Source organism: Piliocolobus tephrosceles, chromosome 21 (assembly GCF_002776525.5).
Source record: "Piliocolobus tephrosceles isolate RC106 chromosome 21, ASM277652v3, whole genome shotgun sequence".
Classification (NCBI taxonomy): Eukaryota; Metazoa; Chordata; class Mammalia; order Primates; family Cercopithecidae; genus Piliocolobus; species Piliocolobus tephrosceles.
Genome location: NC_045454.1, coordinates 12,789,272 through 12,806,565, shown reverse-complemented (window position 1 = coordinate 12,806,565; position 17,294 = coordinate 12,789,272). Strand labels below are relative to the sequence as shown.

The 17,294-nt window shown below is 56.3% G+C and overlaps 2 protein-coding genes across 12 annotated transcripts in view; one reads left to right on the top strand and one right to left on the bottom strand.

Moving 5' to 3' along the window:
- Positions 1-97: 97 nt before the first annotated feature.
- Positions 98-16,471, bottom strand: TRAPPC6A (trafficking protein particle complex 6A). 6 transcript variants are annotated; one of them, XM_023182411.2, is made up of 7 exons: positions 3,971-4,750; positions 2,864-3,075; positions 2,317-2,384; positions 2,044-2,161; positions 1,357-1,440; positions 1,111-1,204; positions 98-414 (listed from the first exon to the last, which is right to left on the bottom strand). In XM_023182411.2, exons 3-7 carry the CDS (start codon positions 2,373-2,375, stop codon positions 383-385), a joined length of 387 nt encoding a protein of 128 aa, XP_023038179.1. In that variant the 5' UTR covers positions 2,376-2,384; positions 2,864-3,075; positions 3,971-4,750; the 3' UTR covers positions 98-382. The 6 variants fall into 6 exon arrangements, with proteins under 6 accessions (XP_023038179.1, XP_023038180.1, XP_023038176.1 ...); XM_023182412.1 differs by having other exon boundaries at positions 2,317-2,453; positions 3,971-4,376; XM_023182408.2 differs by lacking the exons at positions 2,864-3,075; positions 3,971-4,750 and adding an exon at positions 16,317-16,471.
- Positions 15,747-17,294, top strand: part of BLOC1S3 (biogenesis of lysosomal organelles complex 1 subunit 3) — a 40,716-nt gene continuing 39,168 nt past the window's right edge. For 4 of the 6 annotated variants that reach the window (XR_002724539.3, XR_002724540.3, XR_002724541.3 and 1 more), the window contains exon 1: positions 15,747-16,993. The gene's annotated coding sequence lies outside the window, so the exon portion shown is untranslated. The remainder of the gene's footprint in view (positions 16,994-17,294) is intronic. The other 2 variants (XM_023182407.2, XM_023182406.2) reach the window with 2 other exon arrangements.

Sequence of the window (17,294 nt, the reverse complement as noted above, 5' to 3'; positions counted from 1 at the left end):
GAGGGAGGGTCTGAGGGGCATGGGAGCCAGAGAGGGTGCCCACTCCCCTGCAGGACCTCTGACAGTTGCTCCACAGATCCTCCCCTGCTGCTGTGAGTCAGATTCCACACACACAGCCTTTATTGAACAGCTGCTGGACAATGGGCAGGCAGGAATCCCACCCCAGTCCTGACCGCAGTTGGGACCCCTTTGCCTCCTGTGACACCCCCACCTCGCTTTGATACCCACTTCCTGAGTAAATGTGACCCCTAGGGCCTGGGATCCCCAGCACTAGCCCCAACACCACCCCCAAATGCAGCAGCCTGGGGCCCAATGCAGCCGCCTTCTCCTGAGGCCGGTGAGACTGGGGGCAGCAGTGCGGCTCGGCAGGTGCAGGGCGGGCTTAGGATTTCGGAATCACCACCTGGAACTTACCTGGAAGAGAAGGCCTGGCTTAGGCTTGAGGATGGGATGGGAGAGAGGCAGAGGGCACCTGGACAGCTCTTAGGTGCTCACCCCTGTCCTGCACTGACACCCCAGTGGCTAGGCTGGGCTATTTCCTCCCGCCCACGTGGCCACATCCCTGGGCTGTGTGAGTAACCAGGGGCATGAGGGCCACGAATGTGGCCGCAGGGAGGCGCCCGGCACAGGCTTCTGTGGTATGCATCACTCGGTCCTACCCCACAGGGGCCGTGGGGCCCCCCCACGAGTGGGCCTGGGGAACCAGCAGAGCGAAAATAACTGAAGGTTGGGGAGGTGGTGGGACAGGCTGTCCCCAGGCAGAAATGGGGTTCCAGCTTGTCTGACAGAGGACACCTAGTCAGGCAGGCTGCAAGTTCTTTGAAGCCTGCCATCCCCCGCCTCGAAGGATCAGCGAGGATGACTTCTATTATGTCCACCTGGGATCCCGTGCTGGGAAAAGATATTCAAAACAGCCAGACAGTTCTCTCTGCAGGGCTGGCGACGTCATGGAGCCAGGGGCACAGATGGGCCTGCACTGGCTGTGTGGCTGAGCAGGTGACTTAAACCTGGGCCTGCCTCCCAGGCACCCACACAGGAGTGGGGCTGGAACTCTGAAGGCCTCAGCAACTCAAGGGATGAGAAGAATCCCCCCACCCCGCCATGACTCACAGACGGGCAGGGCTGCCACGGAAGCGGTGACCACACTCTCAATGCCCAGGGTACAGAGGGCGCCACGCAGGAGGCCGCAGGTGAAGGCCAGGAACTGGGGAGGGGACACAGATAAGCATGGGAAGAGAGGGGAGGCCGGCATCGAGGTCTGGGGCACTCCTTAGGCCTTGGGAGAGGCCTGACGTGGGGTAGAGGCTGGGTAACAGGAGGAAGGGAGGTGTGGACAAGGCCCCAGCTCCCCCATACCTTGGGCGCTTCCTCCAGATACTGCAGGCCAGAGGCCATCGGAAGGAGGAGGGGGAAGCTGTTGTCTTGCAGGACGTAGGTCCCCTGGGGAGAGGAGAGGCCGGTGGGTGGGGGCGGGGCCTGCACATTTGAAGCACAGGGAGGGGAAGTGGGAACCCAGGTCCTAGATTGGGCTGAGGTTGGGAAGTCCCCCTCCCTGAGAACCGCTGGAATCATGGCCTTGGCCTCCAGTGCTCCAGTAGGGCCCAGGGCTTCCAAACTTGGACTGGGTGCCCGTGCCCTGGGGAGTGTGGGTCCTGCCCTCGCCTCCCAGGGTTGTGCAGAAAAGCTGAGGACCGGGCCCAGGAAGCTGCGGAGGGGCGGGCACAGCCTGCAGTGTTCACTGGGGGACTAGACCAGCTTGGGACAAGCAGCATCGCACTGGGGGGAGGGCAGGCAGCCACCAGGGGCTTTCTGCCCATGCATGGCTCACTCCTGGTAGGCTGGGGAAGTTCTGGAAACACCCCCTATGCCCCAGTGCAGCCTCCTGGCTTCCCTTAGAGGATCAGACAGAGCAAGAGCTGCAGCCACCTGTGGGAAAGCTCTGGGCGGGTCCGGCAGCCGCTGCTCTGGCGCCGGGGCTTCCCCTCCCACTCTCCCGGCCTCACCCTCGGGAGGGAGCCGGACGGCGGGCTGGGGCGCTCCCACCTGGTGATTGGTGCGCAGGCTGTCCATCTGCTTCTGGAACACAGCCACCCACAGGTCTTTGCACAAGAACTTGAGGACATCCAGCTCCTCCCTGAAGGCCAGCGTCTCCCGGGGCAGTCTGGTGGGGCAGTGCCAGGCTGAGGCCGTGGGGCCAGGCCAGGAACAGGGAAGAAGCCAGGCCCATCTCCCACATGGAGCAATGCAACCTCCCTGCCCGGGGCCTGCCCAGCCCTGTCAGCTAGGCTTGGGGAGAGCAGGGGGGGCCGTGCTCACCTCTCGCCTAGAGCCTGGCCCACGCGGAACCCCATACCCTCCAGGACCGACAGGCTCATCTTCTGTCCCTAGAAGGCCAGGGGAGAGACGCTCAGGAGCCCTTGGCCACCTCGAACCCGGGGCCACACAGGGAGCACCTGCCAAGGGACCCAAAGACCAATTTGCCAGTGCCCATCAGTTCAGGGGTGAGCACGGAGAGGCTCTGGCACAGCCTGGCCAGGGCAGGGGCAGGCCTCTAGGGCGCCAGGGCTCCCTCACCCACCTCTGCAGACCTCGCAGGCTCTCTGGATCCCCAGATCATCAGCCCCCAAGAACCAGCTCCTCCTTCCCCCAGGAACAATGGGGGTCTTCCCCAGGTTCCCTGCCCCCTGCACGACTCTTCCTGACAACACTGGTCACACGCTGCACATGCTTTCAGCACGAACCCTCACAATGCCCTGGGAAGTGGGAGCTGCGACTCCACCTAGAGGCTCCAGGTGACCTGCCCAATGGCTGGAGGCTGGGCCACAGGAAAAGGAGCTGTGGAAGTCAACCATGATCATCATGCCTTATAATATTGGCCGAGATCCCTGGGGGTACACGTGGAAGCTCAGAACAGGCAGATCTTTGGGTGCTCAGGAAGGACAGTGGCAGCCAATGTAGTGTCTGAAGGGTAGGCCAGGGTCCACACAGGAGGGGACTGTGCTGGCAGAGGCAGGCCCCAGGCAGGAGGGCTGTACTCGGTGTCTGTCCACGTGCCTGTGTGTGTGGATGGCATGGCTGGAAGAGATGAGGTGTTCATGGATTTTTTTTTTTTTTAAGAGATGTTGTTTCGCTTCGTTGCCCAGGCTGGAGTGCAGTAGCCTGATCTCGACTCACTGCAACTTCCGACTCCTGGGTTCTAGCAATTCTCCTGCCTCAGCCTCCCGAGTAGCTGGGACTACAGGTGCCCACCACCACGCCCGACTAATTTTTTGTATTTCAGTAGGGAAGGGGTTTCACTGTGTTGCCCAGGCTGCTCTCGAACTCCCGAACTCAGGCAATCCACCCACCTCGGCCTCCCAAAGTGCTGGGATTACAGGTGTGACCCACTGCTCCTGGCAATTTTTCTTTTTTGGAGACAGAGTCTCACTGTGGCCCAGGCTAGAGTGCAGTGGTACACTGTTGGCTCACTGCGACCCCCGCCTCCCGTGTTCAAGCAATTCTCCTGCCTCAGCCTCCCAAGTAGCTGGGATTACAGGTGTGTGTGCCACCACACCTGGCTAATTTTTTTATTTTTGGTAGATATGGGGCTTCACCATGTTGGCCAGGCTGGTCTCAAACTCTTAGCCTCAAATGATCCACCCGCCTTGGCCTCCCAAAGTGCTGGGATTACAGACAAGAGCCACTGCACCTGGCCATGGATTTTTTTTTTTTTTTAACTCCGGTGATTTGCTGCAAGCAGAGGAAGCAGGGGGCCCAGACTGGGGGCACACCAGAAATCCCAGGATGGCTTGGGCGTGAGGTGCCAGGTTTCTCAGAGAAGGCCTGGCAGAGCAGAAGTGGGGGAACAGAGGAGAGGCTGGTGTGTAGCCCTGAGCTGAAGGAAGCTCACCCTCCTGCTGGTTGCTCTCAGGAGCCTGCAGTCACCTGGCCTGAGCCCTGCAGCCCTCCCTCTCCTGCCCTCCACCCCCACCTTCACTCAGGCGTGGCAGCTACGGCCTCCTCCCTCCAGAATGGGCCATCCGAATGGGAATGGGAATTCTCTGCTTGGCTCCAGTCCTGGAGAGGGTCTCCCAGCCTGGAGAGGGTGTCCGAGGAAGGCTTCTTGCAGCCTGCCGGCCCAGCTGCCTCCGTCCCTCCCTCACCCTCTCCACCCACTCAGGACACTCGCGTTCCTTGGTTGGGAAGGCTCAGACTTCTGGGCCTTTGTACTGACTTCCTTCCTCCCTCCCAGTTGGCGTCCCCAGCGCTGCCCACCGCGCACTGTCAATGGATGAGGACACAGCTCTGTGAAGGTGGGGACCCAGGCTGATCAATTCACATCCGGCCTTCGGCAGCCAACACAGGGCTTGGCATGTGGGTGGTGCTTAATAGACTGGCTGATGAGACAACGTGCGTCAACAAAGGACACAGTAAGTCCTCACCTAATGCTGTCAACGGGCTCTGGGAAACTACGGCTTTAAGCAAAATGACATATGATGAAACCAATTTCACGCAGGTTAATTAACATAAACAAGAGTGAAGTTCCAATGCCATGTTTCTGGTACAAAAACATCACCAAACTTCTAAATAAGAATGAAAACGTAATATTAAACACTGAAATAAATGTGAGCTGCACATACATATGAGAAAGATTAGGCCGGGTGCAGTGAGTCACTCCTGTAATGCTAGCACTTTGGGAGGCCGAGGCAGGTGGATCACCTGAGGTTAGGAGTGCAAGACCAGCCTGGCCAACACGGCGAAGCCCTGTCGCTACTAAAAATACAAAAATTAGCCGGGCATGGTGGCAGGCACCTGTAATCCCAGCTACTTGGGAGGCTGAGGCAGGAGAATTGCTTGAACCCGGGAGACGGAGGTGTCAGTGAGCCAAGATCATCCCGCTGCACTCCAGTCTGGGCGACAAAGGCGAGACTCTGTCTCAAAAAAAAAAAATAAAGATTAAAACAAGTAAGATAAGCTGGGCATGGTGGCTCATGCCTGCAATCCTAGCACTTTGTGGGTCACTTGAGCCCGAGGTTTTTTTTTTTTTTTTTTTTTTTTTTGAGACGGAGTTTCCCTCTGTCACCCAGGCTGGAGTGCAGTGGTGCGATCTCGGCTCACTGCAAGCTCTGCCTCCCAGGTTCAAATCATTCTCCTGCCTCAGCCTCCCAAGTAGCTGGGACCACAGGCGCCCGCCACCAAGCCCGACTAAGTTTTTTGTATTTTTAGTAGAGACAGGGTTTCACCTTGTTAGCCAGGATGGCCTCCATCTCCTGACCTCGTGATCCACCCGCCTCAACCTCCCAAAGTGCTGGGATTACAGGCGTGGGCCACCGTGCCCAGCTGAGCCCAGGAGTTCAAGTCCAGCCTTGGCGACATGGCGAAACCCCTTCTCTACAAAAAAATACGAAAGTTAGCTATGCGTGGTGGCGGGCACATGTGTCCCAGCTACTTGGGAAGCTGAGGCAGGAGGATCGTCTGAGCCCAGGAGGTCACAACTACAGTGAGCCATGATCATGCCCCTGTACGCCAGCACAGGCAACAGAGCAAGACCCTGTCTTAAAAAATAAATAAAAAACAAAAAACCGGCCGGGCACGGTGGCTCAAGCCTGTAATCCCAGCACTTTGGGAGGCCGAGATGGGCAGATCACGAGGTCAGGAGATCGAGACCATCCTGGCTAACACGGTGAAACCCCGTCTCTACTAAAAAATACAAAAAAGTAGCCAGGCGAGGTGGCGGGCACCTGTAGTCCCAGCTACTCGGGAGGCTGAGGCAGGAGAATTGCTTGAACCTGGGAGGCGGCGGAGGTTGCAGTGAGCCGAGATCGCGCCCACTGCACTCCAGCCTGGGCGGCAGAGAGAGACTCCGTCTCAGAAAAAAAAAAAAAAAAAAAAAAAACACAAAAAACCAGGAAGACATTTACTTACTTCCTCCAGCTCAGGGTCCTGGGGGGCTAGAGCCTGTCCCGGCAGGGCCAAAAGTAGGAATGGACCCTGGACAGGATGGCATCCCATCACAGGGCACACACAGGTCCCTAATCACTCACGCTGGGCCCATGGAGACCCGGGAGCTCACCTAACGGACACACCCCAAGGATGCACAAGGAAAGGAGTGCCCAGAGGAACCTGCACCAGCACAGGGAGAACCTGCAACCACCACCCAGACAGTGGTCCCGGGAATCAGTAGTTTTTCCTCATCAATGTCACAACAAAATGTTATTCCAGGACCAGCAAACTGTGCGGCAGGCGTTTTCTACAGCCCTCTTGTTTTACCTTTCCACTCTCACAGGAGGCTGTATTTCCAGATGGAAACTGGGGCTCCGAGGTTAAGAACCCATCCAAGGCACCCTCAGCACAGGGCTGTCTTTCACACCCCAGCAGGTCCACATAGGAGGGTGGGTGGGGTGACAGCCGTGGCTGTTGAGGGCCTCATGGAAGTGGGGAGCGCTTGGAATGGGGGAGGTGCTGAGCTGAGGTTGCCCATATCTGAAGCTAAGGTGTCCCTTCCTCTGCCTGGCCCCTTGCCAGGCCTCACCCTCCTGGGTGACAATGACACGACTTCCTGTTGCACTGGCTCCCTCTGGTGTCACCACCTGCTTTCCTCCGGTGTCCTCAGGCACAGCAGGGCCGGCCACACAGCAGAGGCTCAGGGAAGGGGCCGATGACTGCAGGAGAAGGGCAGGTGTGTGACAGAGACAGGGTGGGAAGAGACCCCTGCCCGTGGGTCCTTCATAGCAGCACTACCAGCAGCGCAGGTGCAGAACCACCGCCCGGGTCCAGATCCACCCCAGCACTTACCACCTGTGGGACCTGGGCCAGCACTTACCATGTGTGGGACCTGGGCCAGTGGTTGAATGTCTGTGCCTCAGTTTCCTCATGTAAAAAGGAGGGTCATTTTGTTTGTTTGTTTTTGAGACAGGGTCTCATTCTGTCACCCAGGCTGCAGTGCAATGGCATGATCTTTGCTCACTGCAGCCTCTACCTCCTGGGTTCAGGTGATCCTCCTACCTCCGCCTCCCAAGTAGCTGGGACTACACGTGTGAACCATCACGCCTGGGCCAAAGGAGGGGAATATTAATGGCAGCTACCTCCGGGATCCTCACCAGGAGTAAGGGTTGGTAAAGGCAACCTGAGTACTTCAAGGCAGCTCTGGGAGCCTTACTTATTATCATTCACAGCCTCTATGTCTGTCAAACGAGGAGACGGCCCCAGCCAATGAGGGATGAAGCCCTTGGCTGGAGGAAGACCCCAGGAAGGAAGGGGGTCTGTTCTGTGGGCTCCTGTAGCCAGCACCTAGAACAGCCCGGGCGAGAGCTCGCTGCCTGGTGGCTGCGGCTCCTGTGTCACCTCCTCCTGCAGCGCAGCTCCTGGAGGTAGGGCCCTGGCTCCACTCTGACAGAACACATCTGTGTCCCTGCGCGTAAGGGCACCTTCATGTCCCTCTCTCGTTCATGCCACAGACATTTCTTGGTGTCCTCCAGGAGCTCACCTACCGTGCCTGGTGGGGTTGACAGGTGCCCAGATGATGCCAACTGACAATCTAGGAAGGGCTGGGAGACTGAGTGCAAGGGGCCCGGGCAGTGCCGGGCAGAGCCTGCCCTCCAGGAGAGGGCCAGAGGGGGCAGGCATTCCAAGCAAAGGGCATGTGCCAAGGCAGGGGTGAGAAGCGGGAAGGGAAGGGGCCTCAGAATGGACTGCAGAGGGGGCACTTTCCCCTGCAGGCAAGTGCAGCCAACCCGAGGGTCAACGCAGGCCACGCTGCCTGAATGTCAGCCACAGTGGGCCACAGGCTCAGTCCCTGCCCTGCGGGAGCTGGCGTTTTACCCGGGGAGTGGGCAAAGATGCAATGACCAGCTTCACTATGCTCACAGCGACTGCCAAGAGGGAGGCAGGGCGTGCTGCGAGGGTGCCCGCCCATCCCTAGGAAGCACCCCGACTGCGCTGAGCCGGAGGGAAGAGGAAGAGTTCAACAGCGGGAGTGGGCTGTGAAGGCACACCAGGCCCAAGTCACAGCCATGACGGCAGCCCCTGGAAGGGTGAGTCGGGGTAGAGAGTCAGTGGGGTCCATCAGCCAGGCCAGGAGCGTGGAGTCTGAAGGGGTTCCAGCAAGTTCAGCTTTTCCCTTCACGAACTTCACACCGCCTGGGTTTGAGTCTCGGCCCTGCCACTCACTGGCTGTGTGACCCTGGGCAGATTATTCAACCATCTCATGCCTCAGTCTCCCCACATGCGCCACGGGGCTAATGGCAGCACCTGCTCACAGTGGCGGTGTGACTGGCAGGTGGCAGCAGCTGGATACACGGCTGTGTGACTGCTGGCCCCACTGCACCCAGCCCTCGACGGGGGCCATTCAGATCCCTGCTGAACTGAAAAGGGATGTGGAGAATCACAGCAAAAGGGAGGGGCCAAGGAGGAGCAGGAGACAGGGAAGAAAGGGCAGAGGAGGAAGGGAGAAGCCTCCACCCACCTCATCACAGGGAGACTTGGTGGTGTCCATGCCCGTGTCACTGCAAAAGCTCTTCAGAGGTCAGGGGTTTATCTTTTTTAAAAACAGAAGGGGCTGGGCGTGGGGGCTCTCGCCTGTAATCCCAGCACTTTGGCAGGCCAAGGCGGGACGATCACTTGAGGCTAGGAGTTTGAGACCAGCCTGGCCAACATGGCAAAACCCTGTCTCTACTAAAAATACAAAAATTAGCCGGGCGTGGTGGCGTGCACCTGTAATCCCAGCTATTCAGGAGGCTGAGCCACCAGGATCGCTTGAACCCGGGAGGCGGAGGTTTCAGTGAGCTGAGATCACGCCACTGCATTCCAGCCTGGGCGACAGAGCAAGACTCTGTCTCAAACAAGAGACTCCGTCTCAAACAAAACAAAACAAAAACCAAAAACAAAACAGAAGGGCTGGCCAGACAGAGACTCTCCCATTCATATGAATCTGCCAGAGCCCAGCCCAGAGCCGGTGTGTTTCTGGGGCTCCCCACACCTGCCTCTGCTGAGTTTACACACAGACCGGATGAAAGGAAAGGCAGAAAGGAAGTCTCATCAGTATCGGTGCTAATGACATCCACCACACAGGAAGCATCAATCAGACACAAAGCAGAGTTCCTGGAAATGAACAAATATGGTGGCCAAAACCAACACTTTTTAACAAGGGAATTGAATAGCAGAGAAACCTGTAAGACAGATAACACCTCCCAGCAAGAAGAAAAACAGGAGGGAGGAAAAAATGAGAGAAAAGCTACAAGATGTTTGGAAGAGATGCAGGAAGTCTAATCTTCCCTGCGGTGCCTACAGGACATACAGGGAACAATGCAGAAGAAATCATCAGAGATCACAGGAGAAAAATGTCCTGAGCTAAACGAAGATCCACATGTCCAGACTGAAGCCGAGGGGTGAGCTCTAAGGAGGATGAATGGAAAATGCAAACCAAAGCCCCTTCAGACACTTGGGAACAGAGAACATTCTGCCCTGAAGTGGGAGGGAGGCGGGTGGGGGCCATGTGCTCCGCCCCTTCCTGTCTCTTGTGTCTGCCCTACCCCTCCATTGTTTTTTAGGCACCTGCTAGCTCCTGGGCAGAGGCTGACCCTGTTCAACGCCCACTTGCAGAGCCACTCTGTGCCAGGCCCAGGGGTGTGGTGGGGAACCCAGGGAAGGAGCAGCCCTGGTTGAGAAAAGCACAGAGAGAGAAGTGCTAGCACATGGATGGGTGAGTGAGGGGTGGGTGCGAAAAGCCTGCAGGACTTCCCCGCTGTCGCCCTCAACTCTCCTCCCTCATCCAGCAAGGCGCCCTGAGCAAGTCCAGATCCTGCCTCCGCCCACTCAGAACTCCCCATCCCGTCCCCTGGCCGGCCCAGAAGGTTAGCCCGCCGCAGCCTCTGCCCTAAGCTCCTGCAGCAGCGGGGCCCTTCCCAGGCCAATCTCCATCCAGTCCATTCCTGTGGCCAGGGAGGCATTTCTAGAATGTAAATATGAGCCAGGTGCACCTCAGTTTAAACCCTGCTATGGTTCCCACTGCCTTCGGGGTGGAACCCCAGTTCCCAGGAGAGCCTCGCTGGGGCTCCCAGCCTCAGATGCTCGGAGAGCGGCATTCCGGGCAGGGACCTATCTGACAGCTGCTCCGCCCGCCCCACACCCTCCTCAGATAAGGGGCTGCCCAAGTGCACTCTCGAGGCATGGTGGATGGAGGCCTGGCCCAGCAGGGCTGTTCTCAGGGCACCTCGGGCCTGGTCTCAGACAGTGGGTGACACTGCCTTAGCTCTTTACTACATGCACTCAGAGGAATCCTCTCTTTGCCCAAGGCTTCCCTTATCTTCAAAGCCTCTGAGGTAGAAAAGCCACAGCCGCTTCCTCCAAGGGCTTCTCCTGCCTAGAGAACAAAGGCCTTCCTGGCCTCTCTTGGCGGGTCTTCCAGTTCACAACCTGTGACAGCCCAGGAGAACCGCCACAAATAACCACTGTACCAGGCAGGATAGGAGGTCACAAAAGCCCTACACACCGGCTATGGCTCCTGGGCACCTGTGCTGTGGGGACAGAGATGAAGAAGCCACCATCCCTGTCCTCAAGGAGCTGTGGAGCTGGTGGGAAAGGCAGGCCTGCACTACCCAGAAGCCCTGAGGCCAGAAGCCTGTGTTCTAATTTTGCCTTTGAGTCTTGCTGAATAGCCTCGGGAAGTCCCTTCCTCTCCCAAGCATGGGTCCCTCCTCTGTGAATCGGGAGGGCTGTCCTGAGGACTAAATGCAGTCAGCACTGTGCAAGTACTGCACAGACGCCCTCAGGAAACGGGAGGCCCGTCTGGTTCAGAGGAACCCTTTTGGGCCAAAGAGAAGGAATGAAGAGAGGAGGTGGGGCCAATAAAGAGAAAGGACTGAGGAAATGAAGCTGTTTCTCATGACGGGCCCCCTGAAAAACGGGGCTCCGCAGGAGGAAGGACTGTGGGGAAACGATGCAGTTCTTGCCCCTGGCTGCACCAAGAGCCACCTGGGAGCTTTCTGAGGCCTGATACTCAGGCCTCACCCCAATCGGGTTTGTCGGAGTCTCTGGTGTGGGACTCCAGCATCGGAATGTAGTGGCAGCTGGGTAGGGAACCCCTGCCCAAGATCCCAGGCACATTCATGTGCTCTAAAAGGCAGAGCTGAGTAAGCCAGTTTCCCACACACGCTTGACCACAGAAACCCATTAAAATCCCTCCCAGGGCAAATACCAGCAAATGCAAGTGAGAGTTTACAGCACAGGCTTTGGAAGTGGGAGGCCTGGTTGCGGTCCTGACTCTGCCACTTGAGAGCATGGAACTCCGTCCATCAAAGCCTCCGCCGCCTCATCTATAAATCAGGGAGGACCATGCCAACCTCTCTGGATCGTCAGAAGATCAAATGAAATCAAAAGTGAGAAGCCATGAGTCCGCACAGGAAGCACTCATATGGGGGGAGGGAGGGAGCAGCTAGCACTGCTCATAAACCAAATGAATCTCAGTTCCCACCCATCCCCACCCACCACGACACAGGCTCTGCATTCACCTCCTCAACACGTCCACGCTGAGGACCCACTACGAGCCAGGGCATATAGTGGTCAACAATACACACCCAGACCCATCCCACACAAAGTACACTCCGGCAGGGGGAGATGCATGTGAATCAAAGGATCATACAGATACACAATTCAGATGCATCCTGGCAGGGCATGGTGGCGCACACCTGTAATCCCAGGTGTGAGTTTTTGGGAGGCTGAGGCCGGAAGATCGCTTGAGCCCAGGAGTTCAAGGGCAGCCTGGGCAACATTGTGAGAACCCATCTCTACAAAAAATTTAAAAATTAGCAGAGGCCAGGCACAGTGGTGACTCAAGCCTGTAATCCCAGCACTTTGGGAGGCCGAGACGGGCGGATCACGAGGTCAGGAGATGGAGACCATCCTGGCTAACCCGGTGAAACCCCGTCTCTACTAAAAAATACAAACAACTAGCTGGGCGAGGTGGCGGGCGTCTGTAGTCCCAGGTACTCGGGAGGCTGAGGCAGAAGAATGGCATAAACCCGGGAGGCGGAGCTTGCAGTGAGCTGAGATCCAGTCACTGCATTCCAGCCTGGTGACAGAGCAAGACTCTGTCTCAAAAAACAAACAAACAAACAAAATTAGCAGGGCATGGTGGTGTGCACTCCTAGTTACTCAGGAGGCTGAGGTGGGAGGATCACTTGAGCCCAGGAGTGTGAGGCTACAGTGAACTATGATCATGCTACTGAACTCCAGCTTGGGTGACAGAGCAAGACTCTCTTTAAAAAAAAAAAAATCAGGCCGGGCGCGGTGGCTCAAGCCTGTAATCCCAGCACTTTGGGAGGCCGAGACGGGCGGATCACGAGGTCAGGAGATCGAGACCATCCTGGCTAACACGGTGAAACCCCGTCTCTACTAAAAATACAAAAAACTAGCCGGGCGAGGTGGCGGGCGCCTGTAGTCCCAGCTACTCCGGAGGCTGAGGCAGGAGAATGGCGGGAACCCGGGAGGCGGAGCTTGCAGTGAGCTGAGATCTGGCCACTGCACTCCAGCTCGGGCGACAGAGCAAGACTCCGTCTCAAAAAAAAAAAAAAAAAAAAATCAGATACATCCTTATTGAGTATGATGAAGCCTACCAAGAAAAAAGTGGGAGAGGGAGACCAGAAGAATGTATAAAGGAGATCCAAATTTGACTGGGGGCTCAGGGAAGGCATCCCTGAGGAAGGGACTGTTGTGCTAAGATCTGAAGGATGAATAGGTGTTAGCATGGTGAAGATGGGACAGGTGGAATGGGCTGGGAGAAGGGAGCCGGCTCATTTAACAGGAGCAGAGGGGAAAGTGCTGGACCAGGGCAGAGGAGGGGCCACGTGGGAAAGGTATTTAGACAGCAGACTGGGCAGAGCCTGGGGCAGGGTTGCAGGTGAGGGAGGTGTCAGGACTCCGGGGTTTCTGGTTTGAAGGCCAGGAAGGATATGGAGTGTTGAGACATTACTACCCACCCCCAGGCTGATGCATACTCTCTAGGCCATGCTGTATCTTCCTCATAGCAGTTACACAATGTACCAGATACTTTACTCATTTACTTGTCTGTCTCCTCCAATGATGACAAAGCTCCAGGAGGACAAAAATTTTTGATGGCTCACTGAGTAATCCCCATGATTTTTTAGAGACAGGGTCTCACTCTGTCACCCAGGCTGGGGTGCAGTGGCATGATCATAGCTCACTGCAGCCTTGAACTCCTGGGCCCAGGCGATCCTCCCACCTCAGGCTCCCGAGTTGCTGGTAGTATAGGCACAGGTCATCACACCCAGCTAATTTTAAAAATTTCTTGGCCAGGCGCAGTGGCTCACGCCTGTAATCCCAGCACTTTGGGAGGCCGAGGCAGGCAGATCACGAGGTCAGGAGATTGAAACCATCCTGGCTAACATGGTGAAACCCCGTCTCTACTAAAAATACAAAAAAAAAAAAAAACAAACAAACCACAATCCACAATTAGCCAGGAGTGGTGGTGGGCACCTGTAGTCCCAACTACTCAGGAGGCTGAGGTGGGAGAATGGCGTGAACCCAGGAGGCGGAGCTTGCAGTGAACCAAGATTGCGCCAGCTTGGGCGACAGAGCGAGACTCTGTCTCGAAAATAAATAAATAAATACATACATAAATAAAAATTAAAAAATTAAAATTTAGAGGTGGGGTCTTGCTATGTTGCCCAGGCTAGTCTTGAACACTGGGCCTCAAGTGATCCTCCCACCTCTGCCTCCTGAGTAGCTGGGATTACAGGTGCAAGTCGCCACAGCTGGCTAAATGCATTTTTGATTTATGATGTTTTCTTTTATTTTTTTGAGACAGGGTCTTGTTCTGTCGCCCAGGCTGGAGTGCAGTGGCCGGATCTCAGCTCACTGCAAGCTCCGCCTCGCGGGTTTACGCCATTCTCCTGCCTCAGCCTCCCGAGTAGCTGGGACTACAGGCGCCCGCCACCTCGCCCGGCTAGTTTTTTGTATTTTTTAGTAGAGACGGGGTTTCACCGTGTTAGCCAGGATGGTCTCCATCTCCTGACCTCGTGATCCGCCCGTCTCGGCCTCCCAAAGTGCTGGGATTACAGGCTTGAGCCACTGCGCCTGGTCGATTTATGATGTTTTCAATTTATGACAGGTTTATATCTGTATGTCGAGATGGTAACAAGCAACATCCTCCCTGGGGCTTCTAATCCTAGAAGGAAACCAGAGCCAATAAAAATGTCTTACATGGCCAGGCACAGTGGCTCACGCCTGTAATCCCAGCACTTTGGGAGGCTGAGGTGGGTGAATCACGAGGTCAGGAGTTCGAGACCAGCCTGGCTAAGATGGTGAAACCCCCATCTCTACTAAACATAAAAAAAAAAAAAATTGGCCAGGCGTAGTAGCTCACACCCATAATCCTAGCACTTTGGGAGGCCCAGACGGGTGGATCACGAGGTCAGAAGATGGAGACCATCCTGGCTAACACAGTGAAACCCCGTCTCTACTTAAAAAAAAAAAATACAAAAAATTAGCCAGGGATGGTGGTGGGTGCCTGTAGTCCCAGCTACTCGGGAGGCTGAGGCAGGAGAATGGTGTGAACCTGGGAGGCGGAGCTTGCAGTGAGTCTAGACTGCGTCACTGCACTCCAGCCTGGGTGACGAGCAAGACTCTGTCTCAAAAAAAAAAAAAAAAAAAAAAAAAATTAGCTACGCATGAGCCTTTGAGGTGGACGATGCAGGGAGCCAACACTGCAACACTACACTCCAGCATGGGTGACAGAGCGAGACCCCCCATCTCAAAAAGAAAACAAGGATGGGCATGGTGGCTCATGCCTGTAATCCCAGCACTCTGGGAGGCCAAGGCAGGCAGATCGCCTGAGGTCAGGAGTTCAAGACCAGCTTGACTAACATGGAGAAATCCCATCTCTACTAAACACACAAAATTGGCTGGGCATGGTGGCACATGCCTGTAATCCCAGCTACTCCGGAGGCAGAGGCAGAAGAATCACTTGAACCCAGGAAGCGGAGGCTGTGGTGAGCCAAGATTGTGCCATTGCACTCCAGCCTGGGCAACAAGAGCAAAACTCCGTCTCAAAAACAAAAACAAAGACAAAAAAAGGCCATGTGCCCTAGCTCACGCCTATAATCCCAGCACTTTGGGAGGCCAAGGCACATGCATCGCCTGGGGTCGAGTGTTCTGAGACCAGCCTGGCCAACACGGCAAAACCCCATTTCTACTAAAAATACAAAAATTAGCCAGTAGTGGTGGCGCCAGCTGCGCTTGTGGTCCCAGCTACCTGGGAGGCTGAGAAGTGGGATGATCGCTTGAACCTAGGAGGTTGAGGTAGCAGTGAGCCATGATTGCATCACTGCACTCCAGGCAGCCTGGACAACCGATCAGGACCCTGTCATGCGCGCACACACACACACACATATCCCAGGCCAGTCGTGGTAGTTCACGCCTGTAATCCCAGTACTTTGGGAGGCCCAGGCGGAAGAATCACTTGAGTCTAGGGGTTCAAGACCAGCCTGGGCAACATGGCAAAACCCCATCTCTTTTCTTTTCCTGAGACGAGTCTCGCTCTGTCGCCCAGACTGGAGTGCAATGGCACAATCTTGGCTCACTGCAACCTCCGCCTCCCAGATTCAAGCCATTCTCCTGTCTCAGACTCCAGAGTAGCTGGGATTACAGGTACTCGACATCATGCTCCGCTAATTTTTGTAGAGACGGTTTCACCGTGTTGGCCAGGCTGGTCTTGAACTCCTGACCTCAGGTGATCCGACCGCCTCAGCCTCCCAAAGTGCTGGGATTACAGGCGTGAGCCACAGCACCCAACCGGCATATTTCAGTTTGTTATTTGACTCCCCTAGTGAAATGTAAGCTTCACGAGGACAGGGATTCTGTCTTAGAACAGTGCCTGGAATACAAGACACTCAATAAGTGGGTGTCGCATGAATAAATGTCCCATGCTGAGGCTCAGGTACGTTATGATGCTCATTTTACAAAAGAGAAAACTAGGACACACAAAGATTAAGTCATTGGGTCGCACACCTTGTGAGTGCCGAGTCCTCAGCACACGCCCAGTAACAGCATTATTATGATTACTTGCCGCTTACTCAGGCCGTGAGCTAAGTGCTCAACTGAGTCATCTCGCTCAATTGAGTCATCTCGCTCAATTTAGCAATAACCCCGAGCCGGCACCGTCGCGAACCCCACTTTCCAGAGGAGGAAGCCAGCGCCAGACGTTGCCCTGCAAGGCCGGGGCTGGGTCGGGGTTCGAACCCGGACGCCTGACAGGCCCTCCGCTCTCCCCGAGGCGTTACCGTGGTGGACCCCGCTTCCTCCCCACGGGACCCGGCGCTCACCCCCGGGCCGGGGTCGGGGTCGTGAGCCCACAGCTCCGCCACCATCTCCGTGTGAAGAAACTCGAACAGCACAGTATCCGCCATGAGCCCTCCTCGCGCGCCTAAAGATGCGCCCAGCGCTTCCCGCTCTCATTGGCCAGGCTTGGTAAGCCACGCCTCTCAAGTCACGGCGCGAGCCCTCCTACTCCCGCTTCCACTGGTGTTTTAGACTAGCCCCGCCTCCCCACCTCGGGCTCATGTGGTGTGCGCGTGAGCCTGGGATACTGGGGGCGGGCCTACTACGCCTCTGGCCACACGTGACAACATCTTCAGCCCTTGCTGCCGTCCCTTCCCTATTTCCGGGTTCTCGAGCATTCCTATTGGTCAAATTACGCGGCTTTTAAAATCCCTAGTTGTCCACTCCAGACTTTCCTCGTCGCACAACCTGGAAAAGCCGGCCCAGCAGCTTCTCTATTGGCAGTTCCTCCATTCATGTGATCTTCTGCATGCTCCCTCAAAGCTGATGCTGAGAACTTGCATCCTGATTGGTAGCCGAGCGAATCCACGTGACTTGGCTGCTAATGCCCGCCCAACCCGCTCCCCTATTGGTCGAGATCGCAGCCCTTCAGCTGCCACGGTGAGGACTCGGCACTCCGGCTAGGAAGAGGATCCCGCAGGCTCGGAGCGTCAGCTGCCGGGTACGGTCTTTGGCTATAGCGCTTCCCCCATCCCATGAGTGCCCCCAGCGGAGTCCAGTCGGACTGTCATCCTTTCTGCGACTCTGGCACTGGTCCCGAGCAGCTCAAGGGCCCGAGTGCTTCCGGGTCTGAGATTGGCATGGTGGACCAGGTGGAGGGTGTGGCCGCTACTAGGAGGCAAATTCGTGAAGAGCTCGGCTTGGGACTCCGGGAACTCGGGCCCCAGATCCCTGATGGAGCTGGTCTTCAGTTTCCCCATCTGTACGCTGAAGAGCCTGGGGTCCAGTAACCCCCATCATCA